Raw genomic sequence first — 18820 nt, forward strand, 5'->3', positions numbered from 1 at the left:
CGAACATCGGATCACAGAGTATCAACATCGGATTTGAGGGAAACGCAGGGACTAGGAGCTGGAGGGAGGAGAGATAGGAGCGAGACACGAGTCTGGATCTGAGATGATGATGCCATGCCGATGTAAGCTGGGTACTACGAGTAGAGAGTATGGATCTGCTGTACAAACTCATACTCAGCCCACGGTGAGAGATGGCCTTGCGGGGATGTATGACCGCTTGATGACTTAACTGCAACCAGGCACAAAGAATTCAAAGGAGGGGTGTATGTCAATGTCCCACGTGTCACTATGCCACGTGTCACTGTCACAAATGGGAGACAGCAGCAGATAAAGTCGTGGGAAAGTGGTATGGCCTTATGCGCGAAACTGATGACATCATCACTTGATCATAATGACGGTCCGATGATTGGACGAGATCACCGAGGGGAACGATGATCATGGTGATGAAAACGACAACGATGAAAATGATGAGCATGAGCATGGTAGTGACGACAACTACAGTGCATATATGAGCTCACTTCACTTCCCTTAGACAGCTTCGAACAGCAGTAGGAGATAAACAACCATGCCCCTTCGTTCAACGCGATCGTCGCTCAACCCTCAACCATCATCGCCTGCATTCGAACCCAGAAAGGAAGAGCAAGAACCTCTATCGACCATCCAGTCAGCTTCCAACTCTTCTTCGCCCTATTTCACCTCTTTGAGAAGGAGAACTAGATCTGTAGTTTCTGTCGGCGAAACAGAGGCCGCGAAGAAGAGCATCATTAAGTTGGATATAGCGAAATATCAATATGTCCCCTCTACTCCACCACGGAAGAAACAAAAGGTAGATACACCCACTGAAGTGAAATTGGAAGATGTGGAAGATGCCGCGGGAAGTAGTGGAAGTAACAGGAAGACACCCAAATCGAGCTGCAAAGTCAAAGCAGAAGCAGGAAGTCCCAAAACACCCAGATCGGCGAAGAAATCTCTACCCCAATTATCCCTTACCAAGCCTCATCCGGCACCGCCACGCTGGGAAGAGCAGTACAAGTTGATAGAGGAGATGAGGAAGAATATAGTGGCGCCGGTGGATAATATGGGGTGTGAGAGGCCTAGGACGGTGGTGGATGATGACCCGAAGGTGGGTCTTGTTTCCTTTCCTCCTCTTATCATCCAAAGTTCGACCTCACTATGCCACGTATTCCATTATTGTTGATTTGGCTATCATTTTCGGACCTATACTCTACAATGATATCTTCACCTTCAAGATACAATGCTGAGGTGTCATCTCTACAGACCCTCCGATTCCACATCCTCATCTCGCTCATGCTCTCATCCCAAACCAAGGACCCCGTAACTTCAGCAGCCGTCACAACCCTACACGATACACTCCCAGGTGGACTCACCGCCAAATCACTATCAGAAGCTACAACCGAGGAGATCCAGAACTGCATAAACAAAGTGGGCTTCTGGAGGAGAAAGGCAGATTACATCAAGGAAGCTGCGATTCATCTGCTGGAGAAGGAGGGAGGGGATGTACCCAAGACTTTAGAAGGGTTATGCGAATTGAGGGGAGTGGGGCCGAAGATGGCTTTTCTGGCTTTGCAGTGCGCTTGGGACATGTGAGCGGATGTTTCTTCCATCTTTTCGATCAAAATACAGGTCCCCTCTGATCCGTTGTGACACACGCCTAAACCTCACGTTCCGAGGTCATACAGGTCTCCGTCAATGTTCGTCACAATGCTGATGCCCCCTTGAATCTACTTAGCAACGCAGGGATAGGAGTCGACGTACACGTCCATCGAATAACCAACCGACTGAAATGGCACAAACCACCCACGACCACTCCAGAGGGTACGAGGTTGAACTTACAATCGTGGCTACCTCCTCATCTGCATAAACCCATCAATCCAATGCTGGTGGGATTCGGACAGGTGATTTGTCTACCTGTTGGACCGAGGTGCGACGTGTGTTTGCTGGGTCAGCAGAAGATATGTCCAAGTAGGATCAGTAATGTCAAGAGCGGGGGGAGGAAGGAAGTGGTTTTTATAAAGAATGAGACAGAGGCCAAAGTGGAAATTGGATATGAGAACATGGTACTGAAAGTGGATGAAGGAGCTGGGTTGCTGAGGATCAAGGATGAACCTTCGCCTGAACCTTCCGAAGTGGGAGTGGCAGTAAAGATGGAGAGGGATAATGATTTGGACACAATGATTGAACAGCCGGGGATGAACAAGGTCGATGAGGTGTTGGAGGTGTTGGATAGAGTGGATGGTGCGAGGGACGTTGATGGAGAGCCATTGGGCACATGAGGTGTGTGATACAGCACAGAAGGCGAGGAGAGACGGCTCCTTTGAAGAGGGGTGAGGGGTTTGGTCGGCGAGAAGATACCCAACCTCTGACGTTTGACTGACCCTGGTCATAGCCTTCGGACTTTTTGGAAGTCAACTGGTCTTCTCCGCCGTGCAATGGACCTCTTGCAGAGGACGGTGGTTGCTGGTATAGCTTCAGACGTTATCTCAAATTCAGATGATCCATTGTTAAAGATATCCTTTCTTTCCGTTGTAACCAGATAGACCTCCAGTCACAGATTTGTATTTCTCCCTGGATCTCATATGCTCCTATGAGTCATCCTGACTTGATATGGTCATCTACCGATACCTCGATGCATACACATATGCATATACATAGAGTACGTTTACTACTCATGAAAGAAGCCTTCTCTGCGGTGTATACATATAAGTAGTATTACGTCATCACATTCCGTTCATTGTTTATACTCGTATACTCGTGAATTCACACTCACACCCAAGAGAGAGATGTTGAATTCCTGTTTTCCTACATTTATATGTACTCTTATCTCATACTCGTATTACTACTGAGAAAAGTACGACCCTCCTCCTCCCAAGCCAGAGCCAGACTGCCTTGCAGATTCCGACCACCCCCACAGCTCCCACCATGGCATCCCAACTATCACAACAGCAACAGCAACAGCATCAGCATCAGCATCAGCATCAGCATCAGCATCAACCGCTCGCATCTTCCTCAACCACCCCACCCAAGAAGCTCAACAGTGCGTTGGGCTTATCCGCCGCTCATTTCATGATCTGGAGATGGTCTTGTAGATAGCACACTGATGATTCGTGTCTGTCGTAGGCTGCGATGCATGTAGGTCCCGTAAGATTCGGTGCGATCGGTTGGTACCGGTTGAAGGTCATTTGGTAGATCCCAGTATACCACCTCCTTGCAAGGTGAGTCTTATGATTAGTCCATCTGAAGATACCATCAAGTCTTCTCGTCTATCACAGTAATGTGGCTGACTTTTAGCTCTCTATGTGATATAGCAATGCGGGAATCTGGGGATAGAATGTACGACCACCTGGCGACCCAAGAGGGTGAGTAGTAGCGCATGTGTCAATCACAAGCTGCGGGAGCGAGTAACATCGCCTGTACTCAGCTAATCATCCTCTCTTAATCCCTGCCAGCGTGGACCACCTAGCGAATACCTCAAGTACGTCTGTCGTTTTTTATACGCCTTCCGCTATTTCCAACTCCGTCACTTAATCAATTGACTTTATATGAAACGACAGGAGGAGACTAGCAGCGGCCAACGGCACATCCGATCCTCAACTCAACGGCAATGGTACCCTCCAACCACCATCCATGTCCATAGAGAACCTCACCTCATCTTCCTCCTCATCTACCTACCCTCCTGGACGAGTATACTCAAATGGAAGTGGTACAGAAGATTACCAGCGTACGCCCAAGCCAATCCATGATGCCCTTTCACCCATATCACCTCAATCGATCTATGTGAATTATCAACAGCACCAATCTCAGTTTAACAGCCTGGACAACGTTATAAATAGGGACGTGGCGGGGTATGTGTTCTCGCTTTTCTTCGATTATGTGAGTTCGCCTTTTATTGTCTATCTCGATCACTTGTGTTGAGAAGGAGGTTCCACCAAGAATATCTTGCACCCAAGGGAATATTTGCTGATATATATCTTGGCTGCATCCAGGTACACCCCCTCACACCGTGCTTGCACCGACCGACGTTCCTAATGGAAGTAGAAACAAGGAGGGACGAGAAAGATCCTGTGTTTTTTGCTTTGGTGCTGAGCGTATTGGCTTCAGCCATGGTACAGGTGAGTCTTGAGTTGAGTTGCATGTTGCTCATCTCCCATCAAATCTTCTTGACATTTCGATGACAGAGAAACCCAAAACGGAAACAAGACGACTGATCTTTAGGCTGGTATTTTAGATACCAAAAGCTCTCCTACCGCCTATCAACAATATTCCTGCACGCGAGATGGCAGATAGATGCTATCAAGTCTCACGACTGGTATCCTTGAACGCGTATGATCCGCCTACGATAGAAATGGTCATAACCAGATTTCTGGACGCTGTATATCACTTGGTTTCTGGTAGACTGGGTGCTCAAGGTATGTCTACATATAATACCTTTGTAGCATTGTCGTGGCGGCTAACAAACAATGTTCCCGTAGCCGCATGTCTGGGGGAAGCCGTGCAGCTTGGCACGGTATTAGGAATACATAGGGAATCGAGCTATGTGGGACTAGGTCGGTGTACTTTCTATACTGCTACATGTCTCACATCGTTAGGCTTGTCCGCTGACTGAATGATCCGCCACCATTTGTAGATCCTATCAGTGCTGAGGTCAGGCGTAGGATGTTCGGTCTGATATTTACCTCTGATAAGTCTGCGTGAGTCTGGCAAACGATCTCTAAACATGCGGGGACCAGCCAGCTGATAATCTGCGTATAGAGCTTGTCTGCGAGATCGACCGATATTTCTAGCGACTGAAGAGTGCGATGTCATGATGCCGCGAGAAGTGTGAGATCACCGTTCCACAACACATCAGTCCGTTGAAAGAGAGCTTGAGTATCGGCTAACAATGACAATCGGCAATCAGGGATGACGAGTATATAACCCGCACGGAGTATCTCGACTTTCCACCACATGCTACTTCGACACTAGCTGGTTTCAAGTGGGTTCAGCCGTCACGTCTGTCTTCCTGACTTCCTGCTGACAAATGTTGATGATGACCTCTAGCATTGCCACGAGAACATTCAAGTGTGTGCATGTCACTATCCTCTCGTACGAAGCTATGCTGAAACATATCCATATAGATTCATAGGCGATGCTATCGTTCTACGACGTCAGGTCCGCCGGGAAACACCGTTGACGCCTGAAAACATCTTGGCTTACCTGCGACGGATCGAATCTATTTCAGACGATCTCAAGGCGGTCTTGAAGGATGTTCCTTCCGCTTTGAGATTGGAAGAGACTCCCGCTCCGTTCGATATACCGTGAGTCGTCGTTTGAGCATGTATCCGAATCTCAAGTGGCAGTACTGATACTTCGGCTCTGGTGTCTAGCGAGACGAACCAGGAATGGGGACAAGACATGTTAGCCCAGCTGGATGTGTACTTCTCACAAGCTTACCAATCCCGCTCTATCGCCAAGGAAGCGTTCTTGGTTCTTAAAGGGAATATCTACGTGACTCATGCCCTTGCGAGATATGTCCTATTGTGAGTTTCACTAATATGGATCACTTATCAAGGTGGAATTGCTCGTCGTCGTTGCTGAAGTTGCGTGTGTGATCAATGTAGGAAATGTCGAGATGAGATTGTAGATCAGACTAATCCGGATGGCGGCGTGACTTTGACGGGTGAGTCAGGAATGGCCATCCATCGCAATCACACTTCCTTCCCTTCACACGATTCAAGCTAATGGATCCGGATCATTTTCTTGTTCAGCCACGGCCAGGATGATCTCGATATTTACGAGTCGACAGGACAAATATGAACATATAGTGCTTGATCTGCTTAAAGCTCTGCATAGGTGAGTCTCACTCGGGTGAAAATGGTTCAGACACTGACATATCATCTGTATACCGCAGCATACCAATCCAAAATGTAAGTCGACCTCCCATCGTCTTTGTGGTACATGTCATATGTGTATCTCACACCGTGTGTCCCCACTGTAGCTCGCCGTGAATGGCCCATCGTTAGTCAACAAAGTACGATATGTAGCTGTGGCACTGTTGGACGCTTTGGACGCACAGAATCCTGTCAGCCCGGAGGGGGCCTATCTGTTGGACTTTTTGGGTATATTATCCGAGATTGAACAGGTAATTTGAGCATCTTCTATGAGCCGGAATTCGGGGAGTACCGCTGATGTCTATGGAATGCAGACATTATAGTCATCTGTGGAGTGTACGAGTGGATGGCAGTCAACCGATCTCAAGGGCATGCTGTAGATGTGGAACGAAATCTAATGACAATGTAACGGATACGTAATGAATCTTGCAATGGTCGACTTATTGACCTAGCCAATGCCAGGTATGCTACAGTTGAGTGCATCTAGCATTGTCGGCACATATTGAGAAGAAATGGATCAATCCTGGATTGGTATATGAGAGAGAAGTGTCCTTATTCTTGGGTATATTGAATGGGGTATATATAATGTCCAAGGGGTATCTGCGTGTGCGAGGGCTTCGGCCCGTTGAGAGCAAGAAAAGAGAGGTAGGAAGGTACGGATTGGAGATCAATCGTAGTCTCACTAAATTAAAATGACGATATCTCGTTCAACGCCTCATCAGCATTGATCTTTCAATCGATTTTTCTATTTCACAAACAGAATCAAGTCAGCGATCGATCTTTCAGTACAGCTTCGATTCGTTTGAAGCTGCAACTTACAGGCATCGAGTTGCCGGTATCGCTCCAAATGGTCAAATTCGGATTAGTGTACGCGTCGATGTGTCTCTCAATGTAATCCGCCGTGGGGTGATCATCGGGATCGCAACCGATCCTCCCCTCCGGTCGTTGGTAGACCCTGATATAATCTATGAGGTATTCCGCCGGGAAGTCCAGGTTGACGAAATCGACAGCCTGGAAGTTGTTTGACATTCCGAAGTTTATCACCAGGGCCATCGGTTCTTCAGGTAAGATACGGGGTCCGATCTGCATGGATTCGGATGCACCCACAGCGCCGGGGTACATCGTCCATGATTTTTCGCCATTGGCTACCCATGTTATATGGCCTGTCGATCGGTCGTTGGGGTCGGTAAACATCTCGACGCCTAAGTCATCAACGCACTGCCGTTAGTGGAATGCTGTAGAATTGACCTGATATGAATAATGTGTCGGAAGAAATGTAGAAACTCACCCTGCACACCGAATTCCCGACTGGACCCCTGATATATATCCGTCCCTACAAATGTCAAGCTAGATACTGCCTCCTGGTATACACCCCCGGTATAGGTGTTGAAAGACGTCAAATCCGTATCATACTGATGAGCCACGTCGGTGGTGTTGATATACTGATACCCTTCGTCAAAAGGTGCAACCTGGAAGGATTGGGAGAGTACACCTTGTCCAACATGCAGGTCGACCTGAGCTTCTAGAACATCGATTTCAGGTGCACCTCGACCGACCGAGACGTCCGGTCCGGCATGATCTTCTCCTGGGCAAGTGCACGCTGACATCCTTTGGCCGGGGAGGCTGTCACATGAAGATAACATACTATTAGCACTGCATCTTTCGTATAGCCGAGCGATAAACGAGCAGTCTAATCGAATTTGCTCGAGATCGACCAAGTCGATGAACCTCCTGTCACTCACTAGGAGATCGGCTCCCCTTTATTCGAAGTCAAGGCAGCCTCTGGTCCTGTACCCTCGGGATTAGTCTGATTGGCCAAAGTCCCAATATCGCAAGAAGTATACGTATAAGGCCAAGTCCCATCGGTGGACGCTCCATAACCCGGTCTACCAAGATTACCAAATAGCCAGAGACCTGGCCAGAACCCCCCGAATCGGGTGTTACCTGGCAACGAGATCCGAGCCTCGAGGTAGAAGGAGTACTGGAAACATAGTTGATTCCATGATTGGATCATTGCGGACTTGAAATTCAGATCGTTGATCGATTGTTGGGACATTGTTAAAACGAGATTGCCATCGCGGGTAGTGGCTGCCGAGGGGTTGTACCATTCGAAGTCACTAAAGACATCCATCAGTAATCGGATCCAGTAATCTTCCTCGTACAGTCGATCAAGCTTACCCTGTTGCCCAGTAGTGGATGTCACTGCGAACAACTGCTCATCAGTATGCCATTCGATCACTTGCGCAAGACGAGAGGTGCCACTCACGGCGCAGTGAAGAATGGATCATCTCCAGGGTAGAACGTCCTCCCGTCTTTGTTGAACTCATCCGAGAATACCAAGGTATATTCCTCTCCATCATAACCCGTTCTAGTATACACATCCGAAGGCGTATCTTCATCTATCAAAGTTGCGAATCCCTGTATGGAAGGTATCTGACCGGTTCCATTGATCCCGCCTAGATTATATCCTCCCTTAGAATCCAAGGAACCTTGGGTGTAGTAATCTATTATCGGATATCCAGCAAAAAGGGCTACGATCCCTATCAACAGCAGGAACAAACATCCCACATTGCCCGCTCCTCTTACGGTGAACACATTCCCCCTGTCATACTAGGGATATCAGAGCATGTCCAATTAGCATCAAGCGTCGATCTGGTTTGATGGAATGGGATAATCCCACTTACGACTTACCAGAGTATCCCACTCGTCGTCATCTGGATTATGCAAATAATCGTCCGCTTCAGAGTCACCAAGATAAGTCTTGTCCAAGCCCAAAGCAGCTGGGTTCCGTGGATCTAAACGATCTTCTACATCACCTTCAAGCGGTGTGTCGAGCAGCGCTGCATCGGCTGAACCGGACGAAGGCGGAGCAGTAGGGCCGTATTTCTTCGATTTCTGGGAATGACAAGAATCAGACCAATGTCAGCTACGTGGAACATCGGTGATATCACGTTAACACAGTGATGTCTGTCATTCCACTCACCCCTCCCGATCTCTTCCTTAAGAGGGAAGTTGAGCTCTCCCCCCTCGGAGGCATAGCATTCCACCTTGACCCTCCTGATACTGTGGTAGACATCTCTGCGGTCGGTGAAGGGGACAGTAAAGGTCGCTGCGAAGTCCAAGATCCACGATTGCCTAGACCTTCAGTGATTCTATGACTGTGATCAGAGTGAGTCGAAGAGAGCGAGTTGTAAGATAGTCGATTCCACATGTATTCTTGATTTACCTGAAAATGGGCAGTTCGTCGGAGAGTGCTGTAATTCTGAGTGCGTAATTTCTAGACAGACTTCCTTTTGTTTGAATGATGATAAGGTGAGATCTCAGTTTATGCAATCTCTAACGATATTTGTACCTATGTGAGACCTCATATCGCTATCTTCAGACAAACATACCACTCAACTCCCACCCCTTTTCTACGACTTGGCCCGCCGTGCGACGTGACCATACTCGCTGCCTTCCAAGGGTAAAGAACTAAAAATAAATCATGAGTGGGTAGGGCTGATAAATGGGACCAGAAAGCAGTGGAAATGCTTGACAATACGACACAGCATGACCACATTGGTGACGTTGTTTACCTGAACCTGAAGTAAACAACCGGTTCGAAAGAGAAGCTTAATCTATTTAACCTTTCCCTAGGGTCAAACACCTGCACAGTGATACATCACGCTATCTTTCGTATTATCTCTGGAGTGTGACATTGACGGGGTCTGCTCATTGTACAACACTGTGCTGTACCAAGTGAACTCAGCCCTTGTCCCATCTTGATCTGATACAGTCGGTTGAAGCGAAAAAATGTGCGCAGAGAAGGTCCGAAGTGAACCTGAACTAGTTCTTATATCCGCGGAGAATTATCTTACTTCCTTACCAAATAGAATGTTGGTTTTTCTCCGATTCAGACCTGCGTCGTCGCTGGTTATCGCTACTGTACCGCATGACAATCCCGAAACCCGTGAGACGTGAGAAAGGTTTTCCCGATAGCTTTGATGCTTGAGCCAACAACAAGGGTATGAGATTTCGAGGTCCTACCTATATTGTCACATATAACCCATGTTGTTCGCGTCTCATACGAAGACCTTATGTCACCTACGTGAGCACATCAAAAAAGCTATGCAAAACATACATCATACATGGGTCTATTTTCTATTTGTTTCCATAGATGATCACTACGACTAACGAGTTCCTGTTCCATTTCATACGTCATACAGCCATGCTTCTCAAACTATAACCAAGCTGCATCATACACTTGAGGTTTTTGAAGACCAATCCATTTGAAAGATCTGGCAAGATGAGCAGGTTTGGAAAGGTGTATCTTGGTTGATGAACTTCCAATTCGCACCTCGTAATCTCCCTTTCGACCGATCCATGACTTTTCTTGTACGCTGAAGAAAGAAAAGGCCTTGTGCTGGATGAGAGAGAGCCGGAAGTTCGGTCAGCAATCAGTGATGATACAGTCAGACGAGACGATGAATCGGAGTAACTTACGTCGAGATCCACCGTCACTTGCTTCGACTCTCCCGGTTTCAAGAATACCTTCTTTAGACCTGCCAATTCGTGTTCTGGCCTCTCTACAACGGGTGCAAGATCATGCACGTAGATTTGAGCTACTTCAGCACCTGCTAATTTACCAGTGTTGGTGATGGTGAAAGTAGCCTTTGCCCCGAAACCTTCGGATTTGACAGTTAGATCGCTGTGCAATCGGTTCGTCAGATGTGAACAGACGTAACGGAAGTCTTTACTCAAACTCACCTAAATTCGAAAGTCGTATAACTCAGACCATGACCAAAGGAGAAAGCACTCTTTGGGTGATTCTTTCGGTCGAAATATCTATAACCGACATTCACACCTTCTGAATACACGGTGTCTATCGGGTGTCCGAAGTCCTTATGACTTGGGAAATCCTCGACTTGTCTGGCCCAGGTGATAGGTAATTTACCGCTTGGATTGATGGTTCCGAAAATAGCATCGGCAATGGCTGTACCACACTCATTTCCTCCGAAGAAGGCTTGAAGGACTGTAGGAGCAGAGTCGATCCATGGTAATTCGACTGGCATACCTGACTGATTCACGATGATAGCTTCTGGCTTGGCCGCCAAGATCGCTCGGACCAGATCATCGGTTCCGGGTGGGAGTTTCATATCATCCCTGTCGTATGCTTCGGATTCCCATTCGGAGTTAGTACCAACGCAGACGATAGCAACTGCCGCCATAAAAGAGAGTCTATATCAGCCTTAAGAATCGATTTTGAGAAGAAGGCATGGTCACTCACCATCGGACTCGGTAGCGAGTTTTACAGCTTTCTGAATTTCATCCTTAGGATCACGCTTCTTCTTACCACCGATTCTGATACCACCTCGTCGACCGGTCTAAGAATAGGATACATGTCAGACGAGCCATGTGGATGTTGGGACACCCTTGGTGAGAACTCACGTATGGAGACATGGCGTTCAGCTGCTTGAAGTTGGAGAATCGAACTTCGATGTCATATGATTTGCCAGCTTCAACTTCGAACTCTCCTGTCCTTTCTTCGGCGCCGGTGTTGAACTGTAGTATCATCAATGTCAATCAGTCCGAACCCACCGAAAATCAAAATCCACGCTCACGAAAAGTAATCCTTCTTTCTGTTCTGTGGAGTTGTCAATGATCTTCTGGCCATCAATGTAGAGATCGGCTTGTCCAGCTACACCAAGACCCAGTTCCCACTGCACCAGTCAGCCAAACTCGGAATGACTGATGACTCACGATTCCACCTTCATCAGGAGTGAAGACAGTCTTCAGCTGCGCAAAGCATCAAGAGTCAGTCAACGATGGCTCATAATTGCCATCTTCGACTTACCGACACATAACCTCGAACAGGTACTTCTTTGGGGATACCGTCAATGAAGTAAGAGAATGCCGAGTTATTGAATTTAGAGAACAAGGGTTTGATGGCCTTCTCCCAGGGACTGAGCAGCGTGTTTAGCAGGAACGCTTACTGGTACAGTGCTACATTGTAACTCACTTCTGGTCGTAGAAGTCACATTGCACACCCGGCCCAGCATCTTTACCTTTCTGTGGGTGAGAGATGTATGGCGTCAAAAGGGGACTCCATCTGGACGAGTCGGAGCCGATGGTGTACTCGACGCTGGCACCGATACTTTCGGCATGTTTAGTGATAGCTTGTAGAGGTGTAACGAGATAGGTAGGTGCAAGGTTTGCGCTACCACCTCCGGCATACGAAGCTGTTCGAGCATTAGGACCGATAACGGCGATCTTCTTTTTGTCTGACCCGGAGATAGGCAGAACGCCGTGTTCATTCTTTAGTAGGACAACGGCCGAATCCGCAGCTTCCCTAAGGAGAGCACGGACTTCGGGGGTGTTGATGGTATCTTCCTCCTTTTCGAAGTCGATACCCGATTGTTGCGCCTCTCTGACGTAGTGGAGCACCTGCAAGAAGTCATCTGGTCAGAACATGACGCGAAACCGATGATATACTCTGCGTCAGGTATATATGCTGGACAACATGCTGGTATTGGATATTGGGCAGACCATTCACTCACTCGCAAAACACATTCGTCGATATCAGCAGGCACCAATTTCCCACCGATGATATCTCGTTCTAGGCTTGAACCCCTCATCAAAGCTGGACCGGGCATCTCGAGGTCCAAGGAGGCCTTGACAGCTTCCGATGACGAATAGGTTCCACTCCAATCGGACATGATCATTCCTTTAAACTCGAAATCATTTCGGAGAATCTTTCGAAGTAAGAAAGGATGTTCGGCTACGTGAAGGCCATTCACCCGGTTGTAGCTCGACATCTACGTCAACAATGACGCATCAGTGGAAGATCATCCCTTTCATCGTAGCGAGCCAAGCCGGAAGTGGTGACAGGAAAAACTCACGAAAACCGATGGTTTTGCTTTATTTTGTATTCTGAAAGGCTCCAGATAAATCTCATGCATGGTCCTCTCATCAATGACGGAGTTGTTGCTTCTTCGAAGATACTCTTGCTCGTTCGCCAAGAAGTCTACACATTCAGCTATGCACAAAGATGATAGGACTTACGTTTTGGAGCTATGCGGAGCAAAAACAGGGGGTTTAGCTGAACACCTCCCACACATACGTTGGGTCTTCACTCACAAGTCATGACCTTCTTGGACTGGACACCTTGTACCCACCCCAAAGCTATGTGACCACAGAGATACGGGTCTGCCATTAGGTGCAATACACAATGTCAGCATATAGCTACAGCTGTATCGTGGTCAGTACTCACCTTCGCTAAATGATTCAAAGCCTCTTCCACCACAAGGATGTCTCTGACAGTTGGTCGTGGGACCAAGTAAACAGTGCACACCTCGTGCTCTGCATTCTTCTCCTAAAGCTTCTCCGATACGATGAGCGAGGTCAACGTCCATGGAAGCACCTAAGCCGGTAGCAGATGGGAAACACGAAGCCGGTGCACCGTTGGTCCCTATGCTTTTGATTTCAGTTGACTGCACATGCCTCTTCTGTAAGACTATGACTTACAAGCTGTACCTCGCACACCATTCTAGACCCTTTCAGTCAGCACAATTCCGCTTCCATCGAGGTCAATGATCCGGGTCAAACACTCACAGGACCGTCACTGCACTGCTCGAATTGTCAGCTTTGAGCCAACTGAATCTGTGTACAATCACTCACTCGCACTCTGGGTACCCCCAGCCTGGGGACGGGTACTGTATGCCACATATCATCTCCACTGAGCAAAGCAATCTTCTCCTCACTCGTGAGCTCCTTCAAGATTGCTTCAGGATCTATTACAGCTGATTTTGTCATATCGATAGATGTTATCTGATGTTGTGAACTGTATACAATGAAGAGCTACTAGGTCAATCTATATCAACGTTGCGAGATATTTTCGACGATGATGGGGTGTTCTTCGGGAGTGTCTAGGACCCCTCTACGATGGACGATTTTTCGAATAACTCCATCGTTGTGAAGTAGTAAAAGAAGATCCGGCCTTGACCGGTGAAGCCATAAGGTCAGAAGACAACTCTTCGGACGAGAGCAAGACAAAGGTGAAAGCTAACAACAACGGAATAACTTCGGCGCGTGTATCCTCTGCGAGCTAGGGTGTCCACTTGGCGGTCGGACCGACGGTAACGCATCGAGCTATATAGAGATCAAGGTACAAGCTCTAAGGACACAGCGGTAACAACGTAAAAAGTCTTTCGGGTCAGCGCGGACTTGCTGAGCTCGTCATGTGGGGGTCAATGGAGCCCTTCCATACTGAATTGTTGGTTAATTACTACTCACAGTAAATATTCTCAAATACCTGTTAAACAACCCGGATTAATTTCAAGGACCTCCAAGCCCTCCACCCCTCCGGAGTTTCGCCGTTCAACCAAAAACAGAACCTCTGCTCGTCAACCTCAATCACATACGATTCCAAACTTTTGACCCCCTTCATCGCATCGGACCGCCGTTCCAACATCGATGCAAATATGGAGAAAAACTCAAAACCGAAAGGACATCCATATCCCAAAGGACCGCTCAGACCCGAATGCCCAAAGGTATAAGAACACCTCTCTATCGAGCGAAGAATCACCCCCACGGTGTCCCCAAACAACCAGAACGCAATTCAATCAATACAACAATTCGCATACTGTATAGCAAACACAACTACAAACTCGAAGCGCAATGACAGGACATACAAAGTTCTCTGACTTGCCCAACAACACCAATGCCAAGTGGTGGAAAGACCCTGGTATGAGGATTGGTGAGTATAGACCGATCTCTGTGTCGGCGGGAGCGTCACACGTACTGACAACATCGATCCAGGTTTTATCCATATCATAACCTTATATACCGCTGTGTAAGCATCGAGCCCCATCCCAATAACGATCGATACGTGACTGATCCAATCATTATAGCTACTCATTGGGTTACGATGGTTCACTTCTGAATGGTCTTCAAGCTCTCGAAGAATGGAATCACGATTTTGTAGGTTAACCCCAGCGTCTTATAGGAACTCCGTTTGACTGATCATCTCCTAGGACAAACCGACTGGTACCAAGCTTGGTTTGATCGCCGCCTCTTATTATCTGTGAGTCGACTGATCTGGCGATCCCGCAGCATCCCGCTGATGAATTTTTTAGTCCTAAAATCCCTCTCACTTTCGTCATCGCCTGGATGGTCGATCGATATGGACGAAAACTTGGTCTAGTGGGTGTCAGGCTCTCCGATGCTGATGAGCATCTTGCTAACTTTCATTTGTAGTACTTCGGCGCCCTTTTCATGTTTGCCGGGGCTCTTTTGGGAGGGTTCAGCCATTCTTTGTCGCAATTGATCGGGTCTCGTGTACTTTTGGGTGCAGGAACCGCTGCCGCTCGTGAGTATATCCCGTATGAATGATGTGCCGTGCTTTGAAACTGACCACTATGACACAGAGGTAACCGCCGCCGCGCTCGTTCCCGAACTTGCTCACCCTCGTATTCGACACTATGCCGGAGGTTTCCTTAACACCACTTACTATGTGAGTGCGGCCTACTGCGATAAACCAAAACTGATGATGTCCTACTCCTGCAGATCGGATCTATCTTCGCCGCCTGGCTCACCTTTGCCATGGTCTACTATCCCGGCACCAGTTCATGGTCTTGGCGTGTGCCAACCCTGGTCCAAGGTTTTGGTCCTCTCTTGCTCGGTCTTGGAGCTTGGTTCATCCCTCAATCGCCTCGATGGCTCGTCAAGAAAGGTCGAGCTGAAGAAGCTCATAAGATCTTGGCGACTTACCAGTGAATCCCAATTGCACGGCTGTGACGCTTCACGTGCTGACTTGCGATGTTACCTTTCAGCGCCAACGGTAAAATGGACGATGAGCTTGTTCTCCTCGAGATGAGAGAAATCAAAGCTTCCGTTGAACTTGAGAAGGTTTCCGAAAAAGCATCTTGGCTCGCATGGTTCCACACCAGGGGCAACCTCCGACGATTCTTTGTCATCATTATCCTGGGTACTGCCACTCAATGGGTCGGTAACGGTGTTGTCCAATATTACTTGGTACCTGTATTGAAGACTGTCGGTGTCTCTCGACCTGCTCAGACTACCGGTGTCAATGGTGGTCTCGCTATCTGGAATTGGTTCATCTCCATGTTCGGTGCCTCGCTCGTCGAAAGGTTCGGTCGACGACCTCTGTTCCTCACTTCCATCATAGGAATGTTCGCCTCCTTCGTGATGATTCTTGGTCTTGCTGGTGGATACAACTCGACTCACCACGAAGCCACTGGTGTAGCCATGATTCCGTTCATCTTCATCTTCATGGGCTTCTACTCCCTCGCTCTCACACCTCTTCCTATGCTTTACGTGCCTGAGATCTGTCCTCTCGCCTTACGAGCCAAGGCCGCTGCGTTGCTTTTGCTCGCTCAGAACTGTGCTCAATCTTTCAACCAATTCGCCAACCCCGTCGCCCTGGCCGCTATCAGCTGGAAGTACTACGCTGTCTACGTCGGTGTTGATGTTATCTACATTGCTCTTTTCTGGTTCATGATCAGAGAGACCAAAGGCCTCACCACCGAAGAAGCCGCTGTCGTTTACGACCCAGATCATGTGCAGGAAGCGAATATGGAAGCTGAGAGGAGGATGCACCAAGAGGCTATCAAGGTCGCTCACGCCGAGCACACCGATAAGAAAACTGTTGAAGAGGAAGAATACAAGGTATAAAAAGGAAGCATCGACGGGCATGCCGATATCTCCTATGCGGCTTCTCAATTTTATCGAATATTCAATACCATTTTTCACCATTTTATATATACAAGAATAGATCATTCATCCATACTGATCGTTAGGACCCAAATGTATAATTTACAATGCATCATGATTGGACAAAGTTTTGCTGTTAATGCAAAGGTCTGGTGGTTATTTCTGTGTCAGTCACAGTGAGTCGAGAGAGGCCAGGAGATTCCCCTGTGTCTTTTCGTTGTCGAGCCACCATTGATCGCAAACATGTTTTCCTGAGAGATGCGCGTGATTGTGATCGCCCCCGAAATCTTTCATCCCAGCTAGTATACAGCCAGTATACAGCCTGTTGCATGGGCGACCCTTGTCCTGCAGCACCGGGAACCTAGGGTCCTGAAGACTAATAGATCACACCCCAGTCACCATCAGAGAAGATCAAAAGGAGCTCATCCATCAGGTCCTCACCTCGATCATGTAATGCACTGTTGTACTGACCAGAGCGATGTCATTCGATGACTAGCATCGTAGTGCAAGGCAATAGGAGGAGCAGGAGCAGGAACATCGACCGGGGTTTATCCGTACGTACGAGTTTCGGCAAAACCGCCACACGTCCCTGTCAGGTTCAACAGTTTAACAGCAGATCATCCACCACCACGTCATACCGTATTTCTGCATGGCTTTCTTGGCAAGCTACCACAAGTAAACATATATAAACAGGCGTGAGGACCATACCCAGCAGCACAGATTCACCACGGCCGGTGGTCACTTCTTGCAGATCCGGTATCAAAAATATGTCATCTTCATCCGACATCATCGCACGACCGTCCCCGGCCAGAGAGGGAGAAAATACTGATCAGTTCGATCTGATGGTAGCTGGTAAACCATACATCGCATGGGACGCATATCTCGGTAGAGTAAGAGACGAATCGGCTGAAAGGGTATGGCAGTTCAATCAGGAGAGGAACACGGAGAAGCGAATGAAACTGGCAGAAGGTTTCGTTACGCTATTACAGCAGGATAAAGGGAAATCATCCATTGCTCTTCCGTTCTCTTGTGAATATGTGAGTTTCTGTCCGTCTGACATCCTGTAGTCTGTCGAGAGTCAATAGTCCAGTGATGCTGATAGAGCTCTTCCTTAGGGATTCAACATAAGGTTGGGGTATGATGTGTATATTGGCCCAGATTGTCAATTCATCGACGTTTGTCCGAGTAAGCGATGTATCTTGACTTGAAACGCGGGTGTCGTTCTTGCTGACCGTCGGTACCATACGTACAGTAACTGTTGGAAATAGGACCATGTTCGGCGGGAGTGTTAAAGTGTATACTCCGGCGCATCCCATTTCACCTGAAGAAAGAAACGGCTTGAAGGGACCCGAATGGGCTAAACCCATCACTATAGGAGAGGACTGTTGGATTGGTGGAGGCGTGATTATCTGCCCTGGTGTGACGATAGGCAATGGAGTTACCATCGGTGCAGGTGCGGTGGTGACAAGGAATATCGAAGACCGAGTCGTGGCTGTAGGTAACCCGGCCAGACCAATCAAAAAGATCTTAGCGGATGGTACGACTATTCCCATTCCTAAAGCGTAGAATGTGTATGCATGACTGATTTCAATTGACTGTGCATGACCTGGCTTCCGTTTTTATATGCGTTTGCGTTTGCCAAAGAAGATATCAGCTGCTTTCGGCCGCATGGGCGCAGTGAACAGACGGGCTTTGAGAGTGATCTGTGAGACGCTTAGAATACAGAATACAAATACACTCAAAGGGTCATTGCTGTTCTCTTGACACAAACATCCAATCAACAATTGAGCGATTGACAATGCCAAATACACTCTAGATGCGATTTATTCCGGATCGTATGCCAAAAGTTTTTCCATCACGTGTCCAAGGGTCCAAGGGTTTGGTTTAATTTTGGCTTTTGGCGATGTTAAGCGAGATTATGTACATTTAGTATATCTCGTGCCGAACTCGACTCCTGCGCTGGTATTTGCTTTTTTTTAGGTTAATCATGTCCCATGCAAGCGATCTCGATGCAGCACGACAGGCCGGCAAGATGAGGGGCGGAAACAATACCCCGTCAGAAACCTTCCGTTCCGTGATGATCTGCGTTCGAGTGCTTTATCGAGCTGACTTTCCGTCTTTCTCCTTGGTTATAGGATAAATTGAAGCCTGCTGTGTCAAAGCACGTCAATTCCATTGGATCGATACATCGACGGGTCTGAACCGCGATTGCCAAGAACGGC

The 18820-nt window shown here is 47.9% G+C and overlaps 6 protein-coding genes across 6 annotated transcripts; 4 read left to right on the forward strand and 2 right to left on the reverse strand.

Annotated features, from left to right (window-relative positions):
* Window positions 1-565: 565 nt before the first annotated feature.
* On the forward strand, window positions 566-2294 carry I302_101792 (uncharacterized protein; the record flags this gene model as incomplete). The annotated part of the gene is made up of 3 exons (XM_019187173.1): window positions 566-1123; window positions 1279-1604; window positions 1751-2294. The coding sequence occupies 3 exons, from the start codon at window positions 566-568 to the stop codon at window positions 2292-2294; spliced, it is 1428 nt and encodes a 475-aa protein (XP_019050051.1).
* Window positions 2295-2940: 646 nt separating this feature from the next.
* Window positions 2941-6148, forward strand: I302_101793 (uncharacterized protein; the record flags this gene model as incomplete). Its single annotated transcript, XM_065869356.1, has 17 exons — window positions 2941-3055; window positions 3139-3233; window positions 3327-3377; window positions 3468-3493; window positions 3573-3891; window positions 4005-4130; window positions 4247-4427; window positions 4491-4565; window positions 4646-4709; window positions 4771-4839; window positions 4919-4993; window positions 5136-5315; window positions 5385-5537; window positions 5619-5677; window positions 5766-5850; window positions 5909-5924; window positions 5996-6148. 17 exons carry the CDS (start codon window positions 2941-2943, stop codon window positions 6146-6148), a joined length of 1842 nt encoding a protein of 613 aa, XP_065725428.1.
* A 458-nt stretch (window positions 6149-6606) lies between these two features.
* Window positions 6607-8964, reverse strand: I302_101794 (uncharacterized protein; the record flags this gene model as incomplete). The annotated part of the gene is made up of 8 exons (XM_019187175.2): window positions 6607-6633; window positions 6708-7090; window positions 7177-7511; window positions 7631-8005; window positions 8067-8090; window positions 8155-8498; window positions 8580-8783; window positions 8872-8964. 8 exons carry the CDS (start codon window positions 8962-8964, stop codon window positions 6607-6609), a joined length of 1785 nt encoding a protein of 594 aa, XP_019050053.2.
* Window positions 8965-10107: 1143 nt separating this feature from the next.
* I302_101795 (uncharacterized protein) lies at window positions 10108-13679 on the reverse strand (the record flags this gene model as incomplete). The annotated part of the gene is made up of 16 exons (XM_065869357.1): window positions 10108-10290; window positions 10371-10575; window positions 10635-11085; window positions 11155-11251; window positions 11316-11429; window positions 11489-11533; window positions 11628-11663; window positions 11722-11830; window positions 11887-12311; window positions 12425-12682; window positions 12767-12903; window positions 13005-13073; window positions 13138-13335; window positions 13392-13413; window positions 13479-13493; window positions 13545-13679. 16 exons carry the CDS (start codon window positions 13677-13679, stop codon window positions 10108-10110), a joined length of 2499 nt encoding a protein of 832 aa, XP_065725429.1.
* Window positions 13680-14543: 864 nt separating this feature from the next.
* Window positions 14544-16559, forward strand: I302_101796 (uncharacterized protein; the record flags this gene model as incomplete). The annotated part of the gene is made up of 9 exons (XM_019187177.1): window positions 14544-14622; window positions 14685-14718; window positions 14777-14846; window positions 14900-14949; window positions 15002-15068; window positions 15123-15234; window positions 15293-15378; window positions 15432-15637; window positions 15698-16559. 9 exons carry the CDS (start codon window positions 14544-14546, stop codon window positions 16557-16559), a joined length of 1566 nt encoding a protein of 521 aa, XP_019050055.1.
* An 806-nt stretch (window positions 16560-17365) lies between these two features.
* I302_101797 (uncharacterized protein) lies at window positions 17366-18164 on the forward strand (the record flags this gene model as incomplete). The annotated part of the gene is made up of 3 exons (XM_019187178.1): window positions 17366-17635; window positions 17714-17783; window positions 17851-18164. The coding sequence occupies 3 exons, from the start codon at window positions 17366-17368 to the stop codon at window positions 18162-18164; spliced, it is 654 nt and encodes a 217-aa protein (XP_019050056.1).
* Between the last annotated feature and the right edge of the window lie 656 nt (window positions 18165-18820).

This window comes from Kwoniella bestiolae, chromosome 1 (genome assembly GCF_000512585.2).
Source record: "Kwoniella bestiolae CBS 10118 chromosome 1, complete sequence".
NCBI classification, from domain to species: Eukaryota; Fungi; Basidiomycota; class Tremellomycetes; order Tremellales; family Cryptococcaceae; genus Kwoniella; species Kwoniella bestiolae.